The sequence below is a fragment of the Sturnira hondurensis genome, unplaced genomic scaffold (genome assembly GCF_014824575.4).
Source record: "Sturnira hondurensis isolate 20B ecotype Veracruz unplaced genomic scaffold, ASM1482457v3 Scaffold0006799, whole genome shotgun sequence".
Lineage (NCBI taxonomy): Eukaryota > Metazoa > Chordata > Mammalia > Chiroptera > Phyllostomidae > Sturnira > Sturnira hondurensis.
In genome coordinates, this window is record NW_028079430.1 from 1,128,489 (window position 1) to 1,154,351 (window position 25,863).

Below are 25,863 nucleotides of genomic sequence, written 5' to 3' on the forward strand. Positions count from 1 at the left end.
TGTTCTGCTAAACATTTCCAGATTGTTTATAATATAAAATACTTGTTAAATGCTTTTGAAGTCTAAATTACCTCAAACTCTCCAAATGTACTTGGTCTAAGTAGCTGAAATTCCCTCCTTTAAAAAAAAAGATTTATTTATTTTTAGAGAAGGAGAAGGGAGGGAGAGAGAGAGGGAGAGAAATATCAATGTGTGGTTACCTCTCACATGCCCCCTACTGGGGACCTGGCCCACAACCCAAACATGTACCCTGACTGGGAATTGAACCAGTGACCTTTAGGTTCACAGGCTGGCACTCAGTCCACTGAGCCGCACCAGCCAGGGCCTTGTTTATTTGTTTATCTGTTTGTTTAATTCACCAGATTATGGCTTGTCCCACTGCCCACTCCTGTTGCACAGACGGTTCTATTCTCAAGGTCACTGATTTTCGATGACTTTCTGGAGAAAGAAGCTGAAACACAAGCAGCAAGGCAGTCACTTAGTAGAAGAATTTGTTCTTTATGGGAATTTAAACATGCAAGATACCACAGAGTTAATAATGACAATAACAATAATAATAGTAAGCTATCACTTAAGATAATCCTTACTATGTGTCAGAAACCGTTCCAAGCACTAAACATAAGTAACTCGTTTACTTCTCCCCACAAACGCTCTAGTAGCTGCCGGTACTACCCCAGATGGGGATATTATCCCCGTTGGAAACTGGAGACCCAAACAGGCCCAGAGGCGTTAGCTAGTTCACGATCAGACAGCTGCCGTGATGGTGTGAGTTTGAACGTGGGCAGGCTGAGTCTAGAATTCCTTCTCTTAACTACTGCACCATGTGCCTCATTCAATCCTCGCTCCTAAGGTAAAAGAGAGAGCTGCTCTTGAACTTGGGTTCTTTCTTCACATTTCAAGTTTATAGTTTTACTTTATTTTTATTGTCGACGCTGTTACAGATGTCCTCATTCCCGCCCCCCCCCGCCCCAACCCTTTGCTCACCTCCACCCAGCCCTCATCCGCCCTTCCCTCAGGGAACCTCTGCACTGTGGTCCGTGTGCGTGGGTCATGCCTGCGTGTTCTTTACTAGTCCTGGCATTCCAGGACGAAGGCCCACAGGCTGAATTCCTTTTGGCCTCCCCGGCACGCTGACAGCAGATGTCGTGACGTCAGTAGAAAGGCAGCTTCTCTCGTACATTAGGAAGGTGGACAGCTGTACAGGAAGGAAATGACAGCAAAGTATCCACCCCTTAAGTAGGAAAGGTGGTCAGTTGTGTTCATTGTCCTTTGCACAGAGCTCCACAACTTTGGATACAGTTTCAGGGAGAAGGTGTTTTTCTTTGAAGGCAGTTTCCTTCCAGGTTATCATAACCTTCCAGGTTATGTGACTAGTCACTGCCCACAAGTCCCCTTCTGTGCCTGGGCCCCCTCGAGGGCCGGAACTACATTGTCCTCTCATATACAGTGGCTCTCTTGGTAACCCGTCCTTCCAGTTCCAATAGCCGTCTTGTTCACCACGCCGATGTTAGCGGTCCTGTTGGCCTTTTTACACATCCATTTGGAAAGTAGTTGGGTTAATGACAGAAATTGTATTTAAAAGATTTCTCCAATTCGCTATCACTTGAGAACCCTGAACGCCTGCCTAACATGGCTTAGAGCCCCCTAGAAATCCACAAGACTCCGTCTCACCCATTTAACTTGTGAAAGGCAATAGCAGGAGGAACCCAAAGAAAAACCTGTGGCAAGTGTGTGCTGAGCAAAGCCACATGTGCTCTGAGTGAAACCAAGTCTCCACACACAGGCACCATCCCCACCACACATGAAGAGAAAATCTGAATTACATGGTGGTTCTAGAATTATATGGTGTGCATTTCATCCAGTAATACAATAAAAAATGAAACTTGAGTCCTTATGAATCAGTGAGATTACCATGGTTATGAGGCAGGCATGAATTTGATATGAAATTGAACTTGGTACGATGCATTTTCAACAGTTTGAAATCTCTTTTGTTTTGCATCTTATCTATACTTTCTGTCATGCGTGGTTTTTCTCAGTGGTTTTTCTGTGATAAGAGTTTGCTGTTATGGTTCAGAAGCCGCACGCCTGTTTTGTCTCATAGAGAATTAAGATACAACCGACGATGCACAGTGAAAAGACCATTCTCACTGATGTGTTTGCTAAAGTCAGATCCCGAGAGCCTTGTTGTGGGAGACCCCCATTCTAGTCTGGTCGGTCAGGCCTCCAAAACAGCTGGATAGAGTCTTGGGTGTCAGATGTCTTTGCTGGGAACATTGTCCAGCCAAGATGGTCTTTGTTCTCTCATTTCCCGCAGTCATTACGACTTCAAAAAACGAGTCCTGGTACCCAGAGATGGCAAATGGAGAGCTGTGTCTTTCTCACAGTGCGCCGATGAGCATTAATAGCTACAGTGCCCTGGCGTTCAAGTGGGAGACTTAGCAGAGGAGCAAGAAGGTTAAATTACGAAAACAAACTTCAGAACCACGTGTTTAGATCGAAGTTAGTCATACTTTCTCATGGAAAAGGCACAACACTCACTGGCCTTCCAAAGTGTCAGGAAGTAATATCCTTTTTTGAAAACAAAACAAAACAAAACAAAACCAGTTTCTTCAATTAAAATTTTAATGAAAAACTTTAAGTACCGGTTTGAAGTATTAGCATAACGAACCTCTAGATCCCGTCACTAAGATTCAGCAGTTTGTTCGGTTAAGGTTTTGTGGTGTTTATTGGGTCCTTTCCAAGGTCAGTCACTGTAATAACACGGAATCTTTGTTTTCCCTTTCCGCACAGAAACGGACGAATGGACTGCGCAGAGGCTCCCGACAGGTGGATCCAGGTATGTTTCTGGTTGTACATCTATAGTTATGAGTAGGACAATACACGAGACTCGCTGTAGAAAGCTGGCCAGAGTGTCGGCCTTTGTTCCCCGCAGTTTGCCCAGGAGGCAACGATCTAACGTGTCAATCATTCACTGGACAGAGCCGCCTAGGACAGGGTCACCTGATGAATAACCGGCAGTCACTCTTGTCCCACAGTCAGCCGTTGAGCTGGTTATTTGCTTTACTGAACAGCCTCAGGCTGTCTGGTCATGCTCCCTCACCCAACACGCTCGCCCGGTTCCCTCCCAAACCTGGGAAGAGAACCAACTGGCGCTGAAAAATGAGCATTTTCTGCAGGGTTGGGGGAGTTCACAAACCAGACAACACTGGTACCCACCCCACTTGGAAAAATATTTTTCTTCATCCTGTATGTCAGCTACTGTATAATGGAAGAGAGAACGGAAGGACTCCGTCTGTCTGCAGGGAGAACTGAGTTGTTTTCCACTGACCATCGTGAGGTTTGGCTTTGTCATTGTTTCAATGCCAATATTTCGTCGTCCCTGCAGTAAGCAGTGCGTCCCACGCATTAAGCAGTGCCTTCCACGGTTTAATTACCCACAATTTATCACTTGTAATACAGGGTCACGTTATCATGGTTAAAAGGTACTCGTGGCTAAAGGAACCCAAGTATAGGAACTTGCTAATAAATGCAGTGGAATGCCAAGTACAGTCCTGCCGGAAAATACCCCGGGCTGTTTTGTTTTTGCGTCCCTGCCTGTGTGCACGCCTCGTTGTGGAGTTGAGCTTTCTGAGTGTTGTAGCTTCCAACTGAAGCCACACCCAGGGCACCAGGCCGTGTACCCGCTGCCTGCGAAGATTTATGGGGCTCTGTTGCCTCTGGCGAGAAATGGCTTCGCTTGCTGCCTGAGCTCCATTTCGGTCTTTTAACCACAGAACAAAGTTGAGGCCATTAAAAAAGAAAACAGGGCTTCTTGTTAGCTTTCTCATCGTTTTAACTTTCCAAGACACTACCACCCTTTGCAGAAACTTCTGCAATAATATTTAGAAAATTCTGCAATAATATTTAGAAAAAGTGCTTCTGTTTCGTAGGAGTGTATGACTGGGAGTGTGATTTTTTAAAAAAATTTTGTGGGGGTTGTGGTATTTCTGTTTCAAAGAATTATCTATTTATAATGAAAATATTTACAAATATTTTAAAAATACTTCCTCTTCTATACAAATTTTCATTTTGCCCACCGCCCCCAACAGGAAAATGCATTTCTTTGTATATGGTATTGGTAGGAGCACGTTTGACTATTAATAATTTAGGTTATAGCCAAAAATTTTAAGAGCCCTTAGATTATTTAAAGGGAGCTCTAGTGAATTCACAGATTATAAATATGGCAAAACAAAGCACAATAAACCCATTTATCGTCCTTTATCTTTTTTTAAAAGATTTTATTTATCTTTAGAGAGGAAGGGAAGGAGAGAAGGAGAGAAATATCAATGTATGGTTGCCTCTCATGAGTCCCCTGTGTGGGAACTGGCCTGCAACCCAAGCATGTGCCCTGACTGGGAATCGAACCTCGATACTCTGGTTCACAGGCCCACGCTCAATCCACTGAGCTACACCAGCCAGGGCTTTCCCCTTTATCTTAAAGGAGGTGGCTGTGTATGGGTGTGACTCTTCTGATGTTCCTATTTCCTATTTCCTTTGGACAAATCTTTGTCAAAGATTTGTCGGAAGATTATGAAAGACTTCATGAAGAATAAACTTAGAAATACAAAAATAGTGTTATATGTTATGTTTGTAACTCTTTCTTTCTATCTATCTATCTATCTATCTATCTAAGATCTTTCCATTAGTTATAATAAATGTCTGAGTGTTTTATCATTTGTCCACATTTTTGGAAAAAAGGCCAAACAGATAATTAGTGGTCTCTCCTGTTGTAGCCCTTACTGTGAGGCCAGCTATTTCTCCCTGTAGGCGGCTATTAACGTCAGCCTGGACTTGTGTGTTCACAGGTGGTTGCCTTTCGGGTCTTTGCCGCTTTCTCGTGGCAACTTGCAGAGCATTTTTGTTTGGCGTTAACCCTTGCTTGTAGCGGGCTTCCTCTGCGCCTCCACGTGGCGGTGGTTCCGTGGGTTTCCACGGCTGTGTGAGATGCCTCACTCCCAAGACGTTTAAACCACGGATCGGTCAGACTGAGGCTTCCTAGCCACGGGCAAACCACTTCCAAGGGCCTTACGTTCTGTGAGTGCTTTTCCCACGCTGCTCCTTGACATTTTCTACTCGGCTAAGTCAGCTGACCTCTCCAGGTGCCAACACACTGTCCGCTCCCTGGGGCCTCACTTGGGGTGTTGTAGGAGACAGTGATGAAGTAGTTTGGGGGGTCAGGGGTAACTACATCAGATCCCAATTTCAGAGCCATGTACAAAGGTACATGGTATAGCTTCCCTGGCGACCTTTGGTTTTGGAAAAGAACTTAATACATATTTCTTTGCGTAGCAGGTGCTTCATACATAATTTTAAATGAATGATTATACTTTGTTCTGAATGCACCGGCTCTCTTGCATTCTAAATTCTCTGTGCTGACAAAGTGGACCAATGCCCTAGAGGATCATGGGATAGTGTAGTTGCGGGAAGCACGACTCTGAGCCACGTGGCCTGGGCTGGCCACCCCACCTAGCTGTTTACTTGCAGTTGACCTTGGGCTATTTGTGTCCTCTCTGCGCTGTAGTTTCCTAGTTTGTGAAAGGAGACTAGTAAAAGCCCTGCCTTACAAAGCTGCCGTGAGCTGGTTCACGGAAAGTCCTTGTAACAGTGTGGGAAAGGCGAGGTGACGATTATTATGATAATTGCTTCATGGGAGAGCATGTTATTCCAGATTGGACATTTGGCCTTGTGTGGGAGAATCAGTAATATTTGCTGGTTGTCTCTTTCCGCACAGACCCAGGTTTTTATGCTGAGTTCCATAGAAGCTAGAAGTTACATCATAACCGCAGCCATTTTCAGAATGGCCTTTGTTGCTTATCCCATGGCCTCCGTGATGTTTTGCTTATCTTTACGCGGAGACACTGGCAACATTGGGGGTCCAGAGTTTTTGGTAAAGTTAGTCGTATTTGTGAGTGCAACAAAGGAATACAAGAAAGAAAAACTCCCGAGGTTGAAAACATTACTGTGTATTGTGAAGCTCTTTTCAAACCGGAAAGGCATGAGCTGCAGATTGGCAGTGTGACTTGTTAGCACATTTAAAGCGTCATGCTTTACTAATAGCGATGGGTAATCTTTATAAATAACATTTGCAAATGGCTTTTCAGTTCAGTTTACATTTTCTTGTCTGCTGTGGTGTGCTCAGAAGTTTGCCGATTTATGGCCTTAACTGTTTTTATAAGTGTAATAACGTGTTAGGTGCAGATGCTGGTAGCTCTTTTGGATTTTTTAAATATAGCAAGGTATTTTCATCATTTTGTACTCTTCTTCCTGAGACATCAGATGTTAGATTTAGGAAAATAACACTTAGAAGAGACAGATCAATTATTTCAGGAACATGAAGGTGCTGGGCCTTTTTCAAGAACATGAGATCATAAATCTCAAGAAAATCTGAGCACTGGTGTAATATTTTTCCCCTCAAGGGGCTCTCAAGGTCAGAGTCACCAATTAAATTTTAATACTGAGCTTGAAAAGTTTCCTTCTGTCTGAGTACAGGACACACGAGATTTAGTTTGCAGGTGGCAGGTCCGTGGGCCAGGATTCATGTCCTTTTAATCACACCCCTGTTTTTAGATGATCACTGAATTGTCTCTATTTGCAGGATGCACAACATCTTGTACTTAAGTCCGCAGTTACTAGTGTTTAAAAAATTCAGGTCACTGTTCTGTGTTGTGCTCGCCGAAGATTAGACAACTGTAGAGGGAGGTAAATGCACCTCATCTCTCTCTGATCTCAGGTTACTCAGGTGGCTTGTGATGACCTTGAATAGCAAATGAGCAAATAATGGTTGAATTGAGAAGGTTCTTTTTCTGACGCCGTTGATTGCAGAGAGAAACGTGTCTTGGAGACACTGTCTTACTTTCACGGAGGAGACATCTTAACTGTTTCTGGCAGAGTTGTCTTCAAAGACAGCTGCTTTCCCTTTTAGGGCAAAGTGGACTTGATATAAAATTCCATTCCTGTTGTTCTTTTTTTAAAAAAATATTTTACTTATTTATCTCTAGAGAGAGTGGGAAAGGGATGGGGGAAAGGGAGAGAAATATCGATATCCGAGAGAAGCATTGATCGGTTGCCTCTCCCGTGCCCCCCAACCTGAGACCTGGTCCTCAACCCGCGCACGTGCCCTGACTGGGAATTGAACCAGCAACCTTCCAGTTTACAGGATGAGGCCCAGCCCACTGAGCCACACCAGTCAGGGCCACTCCTGTGGTTATCGTATGGAGAAAGGAACCCAGGAACGCTCTCTCGTGTTTCCAGCTGCGTTTCCAAGTTTGTGTTCTACGGAGCAGTCAGCACCAGCAACGTCGTTAATTAGAAGACATGGCTCCTCTCTACCAGGGATTTATATTCTGCCTGAGCAAGGAGACGCAGGCGCAAGTCTTGGTTTATGTCCACGAGTAGACATATTAAAGTATTTTATTATTACATATATCATTTCATATACTGGTTCACTATGGTGTAGCATAGTGTCATAAAAACAATGAGCAAATAGTCTGATAAACATATAAAAAGATGTAATTATGGAGACGTACAGAAAAAGCAAAAGGAATTGGAAAAGAGAGAAGCAAGTATGGGCTGAAATTGCTTTCCAGGGGGGTCATCTGTATATGTTTCCATTTATATAAGTAAAAATTGTACTATGGTCGTTTATTGTATTGAATTAGACTCTATCACAGTTTTCCTTACTGTTTTAATTTCCAAGGACTGAAAAACTCATTTCAAATCAAACCAGAATTGTTGATTTCTTTTAGATGTGATTTTAGACATATTGGCATTTGCTGAATACAGAAATTATATATTTTTAGTTTCTAAATAGAAAAACATTGCAGAGAAAAATACCAACCTGGGATTTTTAAAATCACTGATCTAAAAATACATTTCATTCTTTCTTTTCCTTTTTAAAGAAGACAGATGTATGTTCTTGAAGGCTGTAGTAAATGGACTTTTGTTCATAATAAATAAATAAATAAATAATAACATATCCGTAGAGGATACTGGTTCCATATTCGCCAGTCAGACCTGGTTTTGTCTTTTCGTTCACCCGTAGAACTAACTTCTCATCCCAGGCGAATCCTAATCTAAATATTGGAAGCATAATTGTAAATGTGCGTATGTATTTCAGAATGAAAGAATGGGCTTGAAAGAACTGGGGTGGTAGAAGCCAGTGTTGAGATTCATCACAGGGAAGTGAGAACAGCCAGCCTCGTGGGTCCCGGGGACGCTGCTCTGGTTCCTGCGGCCGCTGATTTGTCCCCAGGCTTCTGTGACACTGAGGACAATGGGACGAGTTCTGCACGAAGGCCCCGATCCTCTCGCGGTTATTTCAGGTCCGTCTGTCTCGTTCCCTGGGCCGGGAGGACAGAGTTCTGAAAGGCACAGCCCAGTCCCTTGCTCACATCTTTTTTGGTTCACTTTCTCCTTTTTTTTTTGGTTCGGGGAGGATTTATTTCTCCCTTTCCAGCCTATTCCCTGTTCTCACAGGGTCACCAGTGCCGTCGTCTGACTGGCGGGTGCATGCCCGGCCAGCCTTTTCCAGGCTCCGGTGCCTCTGGCCGGGGCGCAGCTGGGTGACCTTCCGAAGACTCCTCACTGGGAGGCCGCCGCCGGTGGAAAATGGTGTCGGTGTCGGGATTATTGAGTGAACGTTGTGCAGTATCATACACAGAACCGACTTCGGGGTCCCTTACCTTGCATGCTCCTAACGTATAATTTCTGTTAGTGTGGTAATGATGTTTTTAGAAAAGAAAGTACATATCTGTAAAGTTTTAGAAAAAGGTTCTGAAAGGGAAGTGGCACACTCGGTGAGCTGGTTTTCACGTTTGTCGGGGGTCCCACCCTCCTCACGTGGAAGGTCAGGTGCAGGGGCCGGGCTGCCTTTGCACTATTGATGGCCCTGGTAGGGGAAGCCTGTTCCGTTTCAGGAGGAAAAGAACGTGCCGTGTGATGCTAAGTAGACACAGACTTCAGAAATTCCTCTGGGCCAACAGCCTCTGAGCGCCCAGTAACCCAGCTTTAGAGCTTTAGGGGGAAGTAAGATGAACGAAAGTGAGCAGGTGGGTCAAAACTTACTGTCTTCAAATAACCATGTTTCATACAAGTCCAGTCCGCCTGATACCAGGGAAGGACATTGATAAGGTAATATTTAATGTCGTAGTTGCTTATAATCATATAATACTGTAGCTCTATATCGTGAAATATAGAACTAATCATGAGAACAATTCTCAAATTAAGTAGAACATTGGAGGGCAGGGTGTGGAATTTCTGTCACAGTGACTCATATTCCCAATTATTTACCTTTTGGAGCATTCGAATCAAGTTGGTTTCTAAAATTTTAATTCGAATGAGAAGGAAAGCTTATGTTGGGTTCTCATTTTTACAGATAACTTTCCTTTTGAGACTCATTTCTTTCTGTGTCGATATTAGAAATATATGGAGGTTTCCCTGTCTTTGAGGAACTGGGAATCGGGTTGGAAAGACAAGCCGAGCAAACAAAAAACCCGTTTAAGGACGATGCCGGCAGGTTGACAGACGAGGGCCCGCTGGGTCCTGAGGAGGGCGTTCTGAATGGCATGGCTGACGGGCAGGGCTGACGAGGGAAGACTCGCTGTGCCCGCAGGACAAGGAGACGGAGAGCTAACGAGTAAGCGCATCAGTACAAGTTAGTTTCCATAAACCTACTGATGTAAAATAAAACTTACCAGTGTGCTTGTTACCAGGTTTGGGTCAACTCAGTTCTCTCTCTAAAGCATACCCAGTATGCGCTATTTTTAAATTTTTGTGTATTTCTTAATTTTTATTGTTGACACTTTTACAGATGCCCCCGTTTCCCCTGCTCTGCTCCCCTCCTCCCAGCCCCCGCCCCACCTTCCCTCTGGCCATCACCATGCCGTCCTCTGTGTCTGTGGGTTACACGTCTGTATTCTTTGGCTCTCCCTGCCCCCTTGAGTTTGTCAGGTGACACAAACCCATTTCAAACTAGTTGAAGAGGGAAGGAAAAAGCGTGAGGGACTTCCTGGCTCAGGTGGGAAGTCCAGAGGCTTCGGCTTCAGGCAGAGTTGGAACCAGGGGCCGAAAGGGTATCAGGGTTTCGTTTCTCCCTGTGTCTCTGTTCTGTGTTCTTCTCTGCTGGCTTCCTGCCGACAGACCCTTCATCTGGAAGCACAGTGGACCACTGGCAACCCTTAGTATGCATGGTCCCACAACTAATAATCGCAGGGAAAACAGAAACAGTTTCCCCAGAAAATGTAGCAACCATCCCAGTAAGGCCTTTTGTGGGCCTGGCCCCCACCATCTGCTCCTCTCTGGGGGAGTGGTGGCAGCCGGGGTGACGGGCTGGCCTGGCTGCTGTGCCAGCTTTCAAATGGGAGCCCGGCTGACCCGGCCTGTCCTCGGGAAATTTTTCTGTAAGAAGGAAGAGCTCTGTTCACAGAAGGACGGGGAGGGAAGAAGCAGCTTGGTGTGAGCCGGTTATAAGGAGCATCTGTTCCGGCGTGGCTGGGTTTTCCACCCCTCCCACCTTGTCCCCGGTCCATTTGTAGGCTCCCCTGCTCGATTATTTTCTGGCAGCAAAAGAGGAAAACCTGGTGGGTTGAACCTAAAGTGGTAACTGCAGAATCCCACCAAAGTCAGGTCCCTACTCACAGCTTTAATTTGCAGGGATACCAAGAAAGCAATCAAAATCACAATGATTTTTTTTTTTTTTTTTTGCCTCACAATAGCTTCCTGGAACCGCATCATGGTATCTAAAACTTCCATCTGAAATTCTCCTTTGGACCTCACAGGAACTGTGTGTTTAGAAAGGGACAACCCTTTGCTCCATTGCTTCCTACCCCCGAGTGAGTGCGGGTTGGCCCTTAGGGTTAGAGACCCGGAGAAACAGGCCCTGACAGCAGGTTGGGTGGAGGCAGGGAGCGAGGCGCCCTTTGCACCAGAGGGGTCAGCGTGGGAGTGCTGCAGAACCAGACAAGGCGGCCCTCGAGGTGTTAAGTTTAAGTCACAACCTGCCTCAGTGGCAGTGAAGGCCTAACAAGGAGAGAACGAGAAGGAAAACCTTTCTTAGTTTTGTCTGTAGGAGGTGCCTTCACTGCCGTTGGCACTTCTGACCCCGGAGGCAGCCCCTGCAGGGGTTTGGCCTGAGGGCTCTGCAGTGGGGTAGATCAGGGTGGTGTCCCGCCCTTCCCTGGCTCGTTGTGGGGTCTGTGTTGCATCATTTCTAAAATGGGGGCAACAGTAGCAGACACACCTCCTACTGTCCCTGGGAAGCTTAAACGAGTTAAGAAGGCATTTTTCAACAAGGTCTTGCACACAGTAGGTGCTCTGGGAAATGGCAGCAGCCGGGACGGTTATCATGACTTCATACACACTCCTGTATCGAGTTTCTGTCGCTGTATCATAAGTTACTGTGCTTTTAGCAGCCTGAAACGGCACGCATGTGTTATCTCCTGGTTTCCATGGGCCGGAAATGGGGACACGGGGGAGCTGGGCCCTCTGCTTCTGGCTTTCTCACAAGACCTCCCCAAAGGTGTTGGCCAGGGCTGCGTCTCATCTGAAGGTTCCACTGGGGAAGGATTCACTTCCCAGCTTGTTTAACTACGTGCTGGCGGGACTCCGTTTCTTTGAGGCTGTTGAGCTGAGGGCCTCAGTCCCAGCTCGTGGTCAGCCCGAGACTGTCTTCCGTGCTTAGCCTCATGGGCCTCCCCCGTGGGGCCGATTGCTTCACCAAAGGGTGCACGCCAAGAAGGTGACAGTCTCCTACAAGGTGGAGATTAAACTCCTGCATAACGCATCCGTGGAAGTGACATCCCATCCCATTTCTCTCGACAAGAGGCAAGTCACAGGTCCTGCCTACATGTAGGGGAGGGGAGTAAACGAGCTTTGACTAGCAGGAGGCAGGAATTACTGGGCTTTATTTTAGGGTCTGCCCACCACAGACTCTTAGAGGAGATACTGCTCTTTTCCAGTGGAGGAAAACAAAGCTCCGAGAAGCTGAGGGACTCGGGCAGGGCCACGCAGCAGCCGGCTGGTGCCGGGACTTCACAGCAGTGCTCGGCTCCAGGGGCCTCATTCTTCCCGGGGTCTTTCCAGTGCCCCCCTTATGCCAAGCTGCCGACAGAGGGTCGCGCATGTTCTGGGGGTGGTCCGTACAGTGCGGAGCCAGTGAGCCGTGCTGTGTGGTGGCTTTTGCAGAGTTCATTAGTGGCTGCTGTTACAGGGCAGATTTATGGGCGGTTTTATTTTATGCATTCTTAATTTTGAAAATGTTAATCTGAAATTGCTACAGCGTTTCAATGAATTTGGATGATAAAAACTGAGCACCAGAAGCATCCCTAGCAGAAGATAAGGCAGCTAATTAGAGGTTCTGAAACAGACAACTGTGGACCTGGCACGGAGACCTGGGGGGGGGACCCCACTACACTTGCTCTGCTTCGTGGCCTTGCAGTGGAGAGAATGACTCCTGGCAGTCTGAGTGCAGTCTAAACTCCAATGCAGCTATTTTTTTAAAAAAATCCTTTTTAAGGAGTTAATTGTCTAAATTAATGTATAATTTTTAAATACACACAGTTCTGGAGAACTGCTTTCAGATTATTTTGGACTGTTTTGGATAACTCTCACAATGGTGACAGAAATACAGTAGTTAATTGTTATGAAAGCATTTCTCATCTCATTTATGATATTTCATACTTTTCATATTGTTTCACTTTTTCTCTGGATTTGAAGGTAAGACAGCACATAGTTCTTTTTTTAACAACAATCGGCCTTATTTGATAAATTAGAGTTTTTCAGTTTGAAAAATTTATTGTAAAAACTTAAGAAAATATAAGGAAATATAGCAAAGTTTTCTGGACAAATTGCTTGTAACCACTTTCTTATATAATCACCTTTAGCCTTTTATTTTGTTTCACATTCCCCACCCCCCGACTTTGTTTAGTGTCGGGGGTAACTGTCTGTTTATTAAACATTTGTATGTTCAATGTGGGACTCCGCCTTTATCACTAAATGTGGTTTCGTGAGCCTATTTGTTTATTCATTTGTTCATTCAACCGTTTGACACGTCTGCAGGCTCGGTGATAAAATTTCAGGGATGAGCAAGATGCGCTTTCCTCACAGAGCACACAGGGTCCTGGAGCTGAGGTCATCTGTGCCAGCAGGGACAGCAGGGCCCTGCTGGAAAGGGCCACGGGCACCAGGGAGGTGACATCAGGAAGCGGTGTCCAAACCGAGACCCAGGATGGAAGTAGGAGATCAACAGCACGTGAATGGAGGCAGCCGGCCCTGAGTTCGGGCAAGCGCAGAATGGCTGGGGTTGGAGAGGGAGAGCTGTGCATGACGGGAATTTAGAGGCAGCCAAGGCTTTGGGTAACTCACATCAGGAAGTTTGACGTCCTGCTCTGGAGCGGAGTGCGCCTCTTAGCAAGGGGGGGGGGGGACAGGTCAGTAGGGTCTGGCTCAGAGGTCATCTTCGGCATGCAGTGAAGGGCACCTTGAGTCACCCAAGTCTTCAGAAAAATACAAAATGGTTTCCACATAGTTTCCTGTTGGATGGTGGTCTTTCTAATTTTCATTACTATAAATACTACTTTCGAGGGGTTTCAGTACGTGACTATCTTTGCTCGGAGGGCTTATTATTATGATTGAAAATGGGCCTGGCTGGTGTAGCTCAGTGGATTGAGCACGGGCCTGTGAACCACATGACTGAGGTTCGATTCCCAGTCAGGGCACATGCCTGGGTTGCAGGCTAGTTCCCAGCAGGGGACTCATGAGAGGCAACCATACATTGATATTTTTCTCCTTCTCTCTTCCCTTCCCCTCTAAAGATAAATAAATAAAAATTTTTAAAAAATGGGGTCAGAGAAGTAGGACTTCTGGGTCAACACATGAATCCCTTGATTCTAGCGACATAAATATATGTCGCTAAATTGCCTTTTAGAAATATCACATTGAATTATGTCTCCACTGTTATTGATGTGTGAGACTATGACTCACGTCGTGCTTACCTACACAGTATAATTCTTGCCCTGGCCAGTGTGGCTCAGTTGGTTGGAGCGTTGTCCCATTGCCAAAAGGTTGCGGGTTTGATTTCCAGTCAGGGCATGTACCTCGCTTGCAGGTTCGATCCCCGCACGGGGCACCTACCTGTAGGAGACAGCCAATTGATGTTTCTCTCTCTCCCTTCCTCTCTTTCTAAAAGCAATGAAAAAGTGTCCTTGGATAAGGACAAAATATATATATATTTTTTGTATTTTAAGTCATTCCATGAGAAAACTATGTTACTATTCATGTGGTAGCTCAGTGTTTTCTAACACAATGTGCACTTACCTGGTTTCCAGCGAGGCAGATTCTTTTCAGTGTTCGTTGGCTTTTGGTATTGTCCTTCTCCTTATTTATACTTCGCCCATTTTTCTGTTTGGGGTTTGGTGCTTTCATTTAGTGTCACCGTTTATTGATAAATACTTCTGGCTTATTACCTGTTTCTCGATAAAGTTTTGAGCTTGCATGGGGTCATAGTGATTTTGTACAAGGTCTTTTTGGGGCTGCTGCTGCCTTCGTACTCAGGAAAATCTGTCCTTCTGAACTCCGTTAAATACTGACTTCTGGTCTTACTGTTTGGTGTGTGCGGCAATGGGCCCATGCCCTTGAACTTATTTGTGTTTAAGTAGTGGATGAAAATCCTCTGAGCAGTTCCGAAATGCACACCAATGTATTTTTTAGGATTTATAGTACAAGATTTTACAGAATTGAAGTTTGCCTTTTTATCTGTTGTGTGACAGCCATATTACAGCACATACTTTTTACTTTGTGCTTTATTGAGTACATATTTGGCTCAGATCTTAAGTTATCTTGTATAAAATATGTCACAATGTATGTTCTGTGTAGATTGTAAGGGAATACTGTTTTAAACAAATACAAACGTGTGATGTTGAGATTTTCAGGCCTTCCTGTTTGTAAACTATGACAAACTAGGATTACTTCTCCTAAGCCTTTTTGGAGGTAGGGGGAGAAAATTTTTTTGTGGCTATTTGAGTCCCAAGTATCTCCATTGCTCTCTTTTTCTCTCGCAAATACACATCTTCCTTAATTTTACCAACGTCATCTTAATTCACGCAACTACTCTTGGAGCTGAGACGAGACCTCTGACTTTCAATGCCCTGTCGTTTTTAACAATATTTTTTTTATCGGAGTTAGAAAATTTCAACTTCTACTTTATTTGAAAGATGCCGTAGGCAAGCCCTCGCTTCCAAAACAGTGTGGAAATTCTGTGTTTTACAGCTTTGGTCTAGGAAGTTTTACGCATTGCCATGAAAACATTAGGTGTTTAATACATAGTCTTTCTTGAGGAAGCCAGTTGCCAACAGGTAGAATAACGGCTTTGGTGCCCCACCTGGCACGTTGTTCCCGAAGGAGGTCCAGATGCCGACTGGCTGGGGGTGGCTTCCTGTTATTTCAAGGGGCTCGGAGGAGAAGCCTCTGATGCCTTTCACTCGGGGCCGAGCTTTCCTTCTCAAGACCGAGAATTCTCTTTCAGTTTGGTTAGAGCGTGTGGACAGGATTAGACGGATAAAAAAATGAAAATATTCACGTGTCTCTCCACCACCACCTGCTAGTCTCATGCTAATAGTACAGCCTTTTAACTCCCCATGGGAGAAACCTGCCATTTAAAACATGCGATGCTATGCGTTGGGGACCCCATATTTTAAAAGTTATGTATCTTCCATTTACATTCCAGCCGCATCCAAGAACAGAATCTGGCCAATGGTTCTGAAAAAATGAAATGGCAACACCTTCCTGGAATCCGACTGTTCAAGGGAGGTTTTTTGCCTAGCAAAACAGGAAGAAGTTGGAAAAAAGCATATGGACTCACGTTGAGCATATGATGTATTTTCAACTTGAACTGGCACTTTACCCATATTTGTAGTGCGACTTAAAATTAATTTTGGTGAAGCATCTAGATTTGAGAGAGAGGAGAAAAAAGTCTCTCCCTGGGACTAAATCAACATTTGTGGCATCTAATTAATCACTGCCTTACGTAACTGCTGTTCCCACCTAAAGAGAAACTAGTGGGATGAGAAGAGTTTAGGGTATCAATGCCAAGTACAGGCCTTGCCTCTCCGAAGAAGAGTTCATTAATCATCATCGAGGCACAAGAACAAACACACTGCATGTCTCTTGCTAATTTTTACCAATAACATTTCTGAAAGGCAAAAAACTCCCCTATTTTCCTGTTTTTTTCAGGCCTTCCCCTGAAAAGGTTTTAATGCAGCTGTTGTTCGATTTGCGGGGAATGTTATGTAAATGTGATACTCTGAGGTTGCTCACGCATAGGCTATTGCAGTGCAGTGTATGGGTTGGGTTTGGGTATCTGGATCAGAGGAAACCAGAGTCAGATTCCTGGCTCAGCTTCTTCCTGCCTCTGTGGTCGTGACATGGACACGCAAAGATGCGCATGGTACAGGGTTAGTGGCCAGTGCCAGGCACTGACGGAAATTTGGTAGGAAGCAGTATGGGCTTGGAATTCTAAAGCGTGGGTTTCGACGCAGGCTTCTGTGTAAACCCTTGGGCGAGTTCGTAGCCTCCCCACCTATTCAGCGGAGGTAGAAACAGTCACCTTACCTACATCACAGGATTACCACCTGGCACGAGTGAGCTAGTGCGATAATCAAAATAAAAAGCTGAGCCTTGTCATGATGTGCAAATTAGTGTAATAAGGTAAAAGTAAGTGCCGAGTTGTGGAATCTTCGCTATTTTCGTGTATCGCAGCCCCTCGGGGTTAGAATTATGTGGCTGATTAGTCATTTGGATTTTAGGTCAGCCATATAGTTATTACATCCTCTATGCAGTTTTTTTCTCACCATTTACTGTAAATTTTACTGTTTTTTTTATAACCGTCTCCACATCTTTTTTCTGTCTCCCAATGTTAAAAATTATTTACAAATAAGAAAAAAACAATGAATAATGAACAATGAACGGTACTTAACCAGTAGATAAAAGCAATGACCATCTAAAGGAAAATGCAATAATGCAAACCATTTGCGAGGACACGGATGCACCAATGAAACAACCCTAAATAGAAAAAACAATCGTCGTATAAGAAACAGAGGCTCTTGTCTACTTTGTTTGTAGTGTGTTGGCTACCACGTGTCAGAGGCGGCAGAGACTCCATAGTGAAATTTTCAGGCCCTTCGGAGAATGTGTTCGTTTCTTGCTTATCCCTATTTGAAGATGCATCCTTTCTTGTTCCTTCCGGTGGCCTCTGTTGTTAGAAGCCTTGTTGACAGCCAAGAAGCAGAGAAACGTTTGAAGGTCACAGTGGAGGGTGCAGCTGTAAGGTGTTGGAAAGTCACAGAAGGCAGGCAGAGGGAGCGAGCAGCACCCGTAAATAAAGACTATTACTAAAATAATAATAGTAAAAAGCAAAGTAAAAAAATAAAGAAGAGACCATAAGGACCTGAAGCTGGGCTTAGGTTTTTTCCCCCCTGGAAGGAAGAGGTTGAGCTCAGCAGAAACAGGGGGTCTGAAGTGAGGATTTTTTTGGTCTCCAGCTTGAAATGCTACTTACCTAACTGGTCTTTCTTTTCTCCCTGTGATCTTCTTGACCTTCTTAACAACTCTGGACTTTCCCCCTCGGGGCGTGTTCTCTGCATAGTCAGCACTGACTCCCTCAGAAATCCTGGGCCCCACGCCCGGCTTACAAAAGAGCAGGAGAGAATCTGGAGGGACCCGGGGCAGATGAGTGCCTTGGGAACCTGGGAACGAATAGGACACTTTTGTAATAAGACACTGCCAGCCAGAAGCCAAAAGTTGCATTCACCATGCAGCCATCGCAGTGGTCGGTTTCACTGGACGGCACAGAGTTAAGTCGAAGCCTTAAAAATTCCCAGTGAACTGCCTACCTTCCTTTGAGAGTGTGTGTGTGCCTTTTTCTAGGACAGTCACCTTCCTCCTTTCCAGGTCGAACAGGCCTAGCTAGATCCTAGGACCTTGCTCTGAGTGTTTTCTCCTTTCCCGACAAGAAGGGAAAAGTGGATGGTTGGTTTGTTTTCCTTGCTTTGCATTTCGTGTGAACCACAATGCTAAATTCTTGTATATGGCTTCCTAAACCATTAGCGTGCTGGGGAAGTAGGCATAGGTGAGTCCTGGGGTGACATTTATTCAGATACTAGGATGAGTAAATGTACTTTCTGATTCTCACAAGAAAACCTGTGGGGTGGATACATACCCATTTGGTAGATCACAGAGCTGCCCGAGAGCGGCAGGCAGGTACCTGGGTCCACGTGAGTTATAAACACTAAGCCGAGCCTTTAACCACAGTCTTATGAAATACTTGCAGGAACTTAACCATGAATGCGTTAGATGTGTTTAACGCATTTGGGAGTCTTAGGAGGGCACCTTCACTAGATCAGTGTCCTCTATCCAGAGAGTCATGTCGTGGCCAGGGTGGCCTCAGACATAGGTTGTGTGAGGTGCTCAGGGGACGAGGAGTGGAAGTGAGGGGAGCTCGGCTGCAGGGAAAGACGTCTGGTCAGCAGGGAGAAGAATAAGCCTTTGGAATGGCGAATCGAAAGAGGAGGGAGACATGGGGCCTTGATGCTGGGGCTGTGGGCAGGGGGTGCGGGCGGGGGGGGGGGTGTTGTGCTTGTGTGAAGGGCTGAGTCCTGGGCAAGGACCACCCTGGGAAGGGCTTTTCTGAAGGGCCCCAGTGTGCACAGAGGAGGCGGTAGGCAGGGAAACGGCCCCGTGAGTGTGCACCAACCTTGGGTCACGACAGGTTAGCGAGGGAGGAAGTTCATGCCATGCAGCATGTTAGATCTTTCATTAGTATGTCTTTGCTTTGATTTTAATAGGATTAGGTAATAAAATCATAGCCAAACATTAGGAAATGACCCCCAGCTAATGGAATAAGTGCTGCTTCTGTTTATTTTTTATACATGTGGGCTTTTTCCTTGAATGTCTTCATTAGCAGCTGTGTAGAAAACAGATTTTAGGCATGATTTTGGCATTTTTAGGTCATTTATAGACGTCGATTATGTTCTCCCATCTTGTACTTTTTTGTTGGTCTTGCCTGTGTGCGCATAATCCCAACATAAACCGTCATCTGTCCAAGGTCTCAGTCCTCAGTGACGCGATACTCTTTTTAATAGATCTGTTTACACCATTTGTGTAGAAATCGCATCAAATTTCCCGGGCACATCTGGAGAGCGTGCTGGGTTGTATTTCCTGCGTTGTCACCTGTGACAGGCTTGCTGGTGAGTGCAGGGTGTAGGAGGGAAGACACTGAAAGTAATTAGGAAATTAGGCTTTGGATCTTCTGGCCAAGATGGCAGAGTGCCCACCTCCTCTCATGGCCACATCAGAATTACAACTAAATCATAGACCAGTCGACCTGGAGAGCCCCCTGCAGACTAGCTGAGTGGAACTCCTATCACTAAGGATGTAAAGAAGAAGCCACGGCGAGACTGGATTGAAATTCAAACAAAGAAATGAGGCTTTGTCATTGGCGTCGCCCAGCTCAGTGCTTAGCTGTACCCCTTAGCGGTGCACCCTTGGAAAGCCGGTCAACCTGTTTCGCCTCCCTCCGCCCTCTCTTGAGTAAGGGTTAAATTGCTATCCACCTTCCAGAATTGCTGTGTGTGGCTTAACGTGGGGAACATGAGCCCAGCGTCTGGCTCTCTGTAAGCACTTAATGAGGGACGGCTTTTGTCATCACCGCCGTCCTCGGGATTCAGGATCTGGGCAGGTGTGGAAGGCGAGCTGAAACCTGCAGAGGCAGGACCCGGGCTCCGTGCTCCGGGCTCCGGGCTCCCGAGGCCCTTGGCAACGCCGTGGGCTTGTTTGTTATGCCTTTAGGGACTCGGCTCCATTGGAGGCAGCCCTCCAAGCTGCTAGCTCCTGCATGTCTTGCTCGTAATGCTTTTGTGAAAATTAATGGTACGTGGCTTCAGTCCTGCACCCACTGTTTCCCAGCTCTGGGACTTGGCTCAAGTCACTTAACCCCTCTGACCCTCGACTTCCTCTTCTTTAAAATGAGGGTCGGAATAAGATTCCCCTTACAGGACTATCCTGCGGCTTAAATGAATTCATGCACATTAAACTCTTAGAACAGGGCCTGGCACACAGTAAGTGCTATGTAAGTTTTAGCTGCTGTTATGCTTTTAAAGGAAAATATGTTCAGTGATCTTGAGATAACGGTAGAAGCGTGTCATATGCAGAGCTAATTATAGCAGCAAAGAGGCCACAGAGAGACGTTAGGAGAATGCTGACGGCGTGCTGGGCCGCGGCTGGTTCCGCAGCGTCAGGACAGGAAGGGCGCAGCCGGGCGGTCTCAGAGGACCCTGGGCTCTGTACGAGGTATCCCTAAAATGACTTACGCAGCAGAAGGCAGCCGGTGGGAATTTCAGTCCATAAATTTAGGAGGGAAAGAAATAAAGCCATTTAAAATGTTCTCTTAAAATCAGCTCAGTCCCAGCCTTGAGTCTGTCATCCTCGCCTCGGGGTTTGAGGAGGGTCGGTCCCTGTCCCGCAGGGCCAGTGTAGTGTCTGGTCAGGAGGGTGTCTGAAGCTGGGGTGCCAGCCTTCCTCCGTGCCCAACCGGCCTTTGAGGTCCTGCCACCGCCCCAGTGAAGCCTAAGAGCACTGGGACATTCCTGGTGCCACAGGGCCACCAACCTCTGTCCGCTTCTACCTCTGGTCAGCCTTCTCCATCCTTGGTTGGTTTGGCCAAAGGTCAACTCGTCTCTCCTTCTCCTGGGACACACTTAGCTTCATCTCACCAGTCATTCAGGTTTCACAAAGGGCAGGGAGAATCAGTGATTTCCGAAAGCTTTTGCTCTCTACCCTACAGTGCTCCTTCAAGCAGGGAAACAAAGACTGTAGCTACCTGCTTAGAAGAGAGGGGCCAGGAAAAGACTGGGGGAGCACAGAACTAGTGTCTCAGTAAGTGACTGCGCTGTGGAAGTGCAGACGGCCGAGTGGGAAGTCAGGAGTCTTAGGGACCCACTGAGCTGCTGTTGAAACAGGGGCATGTGTCCAGGCCTCAGGGATTCCACTGCCCCCCCGCCCCCCCCACCTTGCATGTGACCTCAGGAGCTTTCTCCAAAAAAAACAAAACACCACCAACAACAAAAAAAACCCACAAAAAATTTCTCCCATCTCTTCTTTGATTCTGAATGTGTTTTCCCATCCTCGCAGTTACTACCACCTGCCTTGAAAAATTGCATTGACAGATAACATCCATTGCCTTATTTTCCCCAAGCCTGTGTGGCTCAGTTGGTTGGAGTGTCATCCTGTGGCTGAAAGGTTGCAGGTTCGATCCCCGGTCAGAGTATGTCTGGGAGGCAACCAATCTATGCTTCTCTCTCATTGATGTTTCTCTCTCTCTCCCTTCTTGTCTCTCTAAAAGAAATGAAAAAAGATATGAACACCCATTGCCTTATTTTGTTGTTTCCTTAGTTCGTCATCACTCGTGTGGGTACAAAGCAAAGGCAGTAACCGTGTCCCCACCCTTTCTGCCTGGTGACTTTTCAATGGGGAGGAAGGCGGTTTGTGCCCAGTGGTGTTGACAGAGAAGGACCACACCTTCCCTCAGAGTCTGGTCGGGATGGGGGTTCCTGTGGGGACCGGCATGATCCTGGCCCTGCCCTGGGTGGCCAGGTGCAGTCAGGGTGTGTGAGACCAGTCGAGCTGCCCCCTGGATTTCCCGGCGTGACTGGTGAAGGACAGGTGTGTGACGAGTGTGCTGTGAGTTTTGGTGACTGAGCGCTCTCTCCCCTGCTGGATGGACAGGTCACTCCTGGGCTTGATCTTTGTAATCCCCAGGTGGCTGGCCTGCGGGACACGGATGTCCCTGGAGGACGGGATGGTGGGCATGGTCCCTCAAGTGGTGGGGAGGAATGTTTTATTGCTGACATTGCTCACGGTCCCTGGCCCATGGTGATAAGAAAAGTCAAACTGACTTTTAGATGGTTTTATTATTGTTTTAAAATTTTTCTCAGACAATGCACCCCTTATTACCTGGCCTGGTGTGGACCACGCCCAGCCTCTCCACTCCTCCCATTCTTCCCTTGGCCACCCTCACACCAGGAGTGCTTAGTAAATTATTATCCAATTTATTGACAATTGTCATAGGCTTTTAATGGTTCCTCTTGCCTCTAATCCTAACTTCCTTTCTTGCCTCCTTACCCTTTCCGGAGAATGATTTACTTAAAGGAGAACCTCCCCTCTCTCCCACCTCCCTTGCAAGCTTACACTAGCCAGCATCCTCAGAACCAGCCTGTCAAATGTGTGGTAAGGATCCCCAGATCTGCTTCAGTGTGAACTTCTCCTTGTGCTCTCCTGCCTGCAGCAGCTGAGAGCTGCTCCTGTTCTCTACGTGCTGCCTCTGGGTTGGCTCGCGCCCTTGTGTCGGCCACACCAACCTCACCCCGCTTCCTCACCTGGCTGGCTCCTGCCTGTCCTTCCCTCCACCAGCCAGCGCACTCGGTGCCGATGCCCCGTCCCGAGGAGCCCGCCTTACCGTGCCTCCCCTCTGGGGTGCACAGTGACTCCCTCAGGACAACACCGACAGAGGATTTTGTTGCATTGTTTGCAATGATCTGGGTGTGCGTGTGCGTCCTGAAACTTTTCATGAGCGCCCTGGCTAATGGCGAGAATCTCATCTTTCTCATACTCAGACCATAGTGTCTAGAACACAGTAAGGTGTTCAGTAAATTAACACCGAACCGAATTGTAAGCCCCACTGTATAAAAGGAACCACTGGTTTCTGGTTTACAAACTCTGTAACCTCTTTGAAAAGTTGATGTATGCTTTTTTAATTCCTTGGAAATTAAGAGAATAGTTGGTTATTGAGGCTAGCAGTTCTATTTTTTTTTTTGTTACATGCTTATTCTCCATGAGTGTGTACACGGTGTGGCAAAAGTAGGTTTACAGTTTTTCACATGGGAGATAAAACAATAATTAATAAATAGTAATCCAACAACAAACCCTGTTTTGCACACTCACCACTGTAAACCTACTTTTGCCCCATCCTATATAAACAGTGGACAGCATTATATTTAAATATCGGCGAGTCCACAGTAGCTTCGTTGATTTTTTTTCAGACCACAAGAACAATGAATAAAAGATTCTAAACCCACAGCAACAGAGAACCCAGACATGTTTATACAGCGATATTCTGATAAGTCTTGTGAGAATCTTCCAGTGAAAATCACTTGTCTCTAATATCAGCTGCTCCAAGCTCAACTGAAACAATAGGAGATTCATTTAGGGCCTGTAATAGCTACGCAGAGTGTTGCTGTAACACTGTTAGCTGCAGTTACAGAGGGGGACTGGCTGATGTGAGAAGGCAAAGTAATCAGATTTTCAGCAGAGGGAAACTAGCACACCCTCCAGTTTGCAAATTGGAATTTTTCTGAAACAGTTTTTTGGGAAACGCTTTTCGAAGCAATTACCTTGAATCATATTGCATGTAATTCTGTCTCTCACCTTCTCCTAACTTTAATTTGTTTGGTGAAAGAGTTTATGTAGTGATGTTTTTGTTGTTGACTATTTTTTTTCAACCCAAATCTACCTAGAGTTCAAAACTCTAGAGAGAGAGTTTAGGCTTACAGAGGCTACGGAGCACCCAGAGATGTTTTCAAAGTCCTTCCAGTGGAATGTTAGACACACTGATTTTGCTCAAGGCAACTTTGTTCCTATAGGATATACTTGATTTAGCGCAATGCCGTTCTCCACTCTTTTATTACTAAAGTTTTTTATAGCCTGAGTTTACACAATACTGTTCAACAATGTAAAAGGTAGTGTATTAAAATTCCATCTGAGTATTTGCACTTGGAAAGTGTATTTTTAAAAAATATTTTATTTATTTATCTTTAAAGGGGAAGGGAAGGAGAGAAGGAGAGAAATATCAATGTATGGTTGCCTCTTGTGAGTCTCCTGCTGGGAATGGGCCTGCAACCCAGGCATGTGCCCTGACTGGGAATTGAACCTCAATTGTGTGGTTCCCAGGCCCGCGCTCAATCCACTGAGCTACACCAGCCAGGGCTGGAAAGTGTATTTTAAGTCACTGAATGAACTTGGCTTTGGGTGATGGCTGCCTCCCCGGAAGTCTCCCGCGGGCCCTAACCAACCAGATGGACCACAGGAACACACAGCCCCATTATAAATGCATTCCTCGGTTTAACCAGTAGTTGATAGAGTGGCTGCCACAGATTCCTTCAAACACGGGTTCCCATACATGATAGGTCTCTAAAGAACAGTAATTGGAAAGCCCAGGGAAGCTTCAGGAAGACACAAGCCAGCTTTTGCAGCCTGGGAATCATGGGTGTTTCCCTTGTGGGGGGTGGGGAGGTGGGGAGGTGGGGGAATTCCTGCTTTCTGGTTGAGTCCGCCCCATTCTGAACGCAGTCTTCACCACCAGCTTTTTAACGAGCAGTTGGATAGACGTAGAAGCGTTTAGCTTCGTTCCCTGGCCCATTCCTCACATGCCAGTATGTCTTTTTCTACCCCCTCGGTATGGAGAGACTGTGTCCCCATTTACCCTTTGCTCTGAGGCGTGGGATGGCTCGGAGCTTTCCTCTGGTTAGTAAATGTTGCTGCTGAAACCTCACTGCACAACCTGTGAGTCTGGTCGCATTTGGAACAGAAGAAACTTGAAAACCAGTAGCCTTGACTCAAACCGGTTGGACTCAAATCGGTCCAACTCTCAGTGCTTCTCAAAAAGTAGGGAAGACAATGATTAGACCCCCAAACCATTGGGGATGGTTCATTGGTGGGCGGCGCCACTGCGCTTGGAAATGCTCCGCGATGACCTAAGCCCCAGTGACCCCATCTCTCACTGGTTCAGGCAGGTACCTTTCCTTCCTCTATCAAAACTCTTTAAGGAAAAATCCAAATTGAAGAGAATAAAAACTGAGCAAGTATTTTTCCGTGCATGTTTTCTGAGCTACTCTAGTTTTGCAGCCTGAACTATAACTTTCTTTAAAAAACCATGTCATATTTTCAAATATACTCTTAACTGGAGAAAGGGGACCGGAGGCATAGGTCTTGACGTGCGGGAATACTAATTCACCGGTGAGTGGACTCAGCGCTGGTAATAGCCAAGCAGCTTGGTTTTTCTTCAGTGACACGGTCGCTTTAAATACAGGGCTCTGGTTTTCAAATTTTAGGGCTGTGCAATGTGAGCAGTTAGTCAGATGATGAATTTAAATTTCCTTCCCTTTCTGAGCTGTGCAATTCTTTCCTTGTAGGCACATAGTGACTTGAAAATCTAAACAATTAGCGTTCGTTGAGGGGAGAAAAATACTTCTCCCAGGCAATCTGGAGTGCCGACTATTCTCCTGGTAACTTGGACAGTCGAATAATTCATGGTCCCAGGCTTGGTGATGACTGCATTCCAGTGGGGAGGAAACAAAATAGGGGCACACGACTTATGTTCAGGGCAGTGGTTTCTGAATGTAGTAGTGATTCAGAAGGCCATGGAAACACAGTGGAACAAAGAGGAGTCTGTGCCTGTGTTGTGGAAGTTCATGGTCACCTCCTCTGTTTGCACTTCACAGAGGAGCCCCTGAAAGAGGGCTTCTGCCAGCGGCCCCAGGGGCCTGGCACGGGCAAGCATCGTCCCAGAGGAGACAGAGCCTCTTCTTGCACAAATGAGCACTGCCTGCCAAATCCACCCAGAGGGGTGCTCGTGCTAAGTCCCATGATGGTGCAGTGTGATGAGGGACAGCCCTGGTAGCTGGTGCTTGGAATGTCACAGTCGGAGTCTCCTGGGTAGCACCTGTGTTTATGGTCAGGATGTGGCGTTTTGGACTGTATTTTACAAACAACCAGGGTGTCACT

The 25,863-nt window shown here is 46.1% G+C and overlaps 1 protein-coding gene across 1 annotated transcript in view; it reads left to right on the plus strand.

Moving 5' to 3' along the window:
• VAV3 (vav guanine nucleotide exchange factor 3) overlaps positions 1–25,863 on the plus strand; it is a 274,456-nt gene that overhangs the window by 193,393 nt on the left and 55,200 nt on the right. Inside the window, exon 19 of the mRNA XM_037050442.1 lies at positions 2,791–2,836. Within this exon, the coding sequence (XP_036906337.1) occupies positions 2,791–2,836 (46 nt within the window). The remainder of the gene's footprint in view (positions 1–2,790; positions 2,837–25,863) is intronic.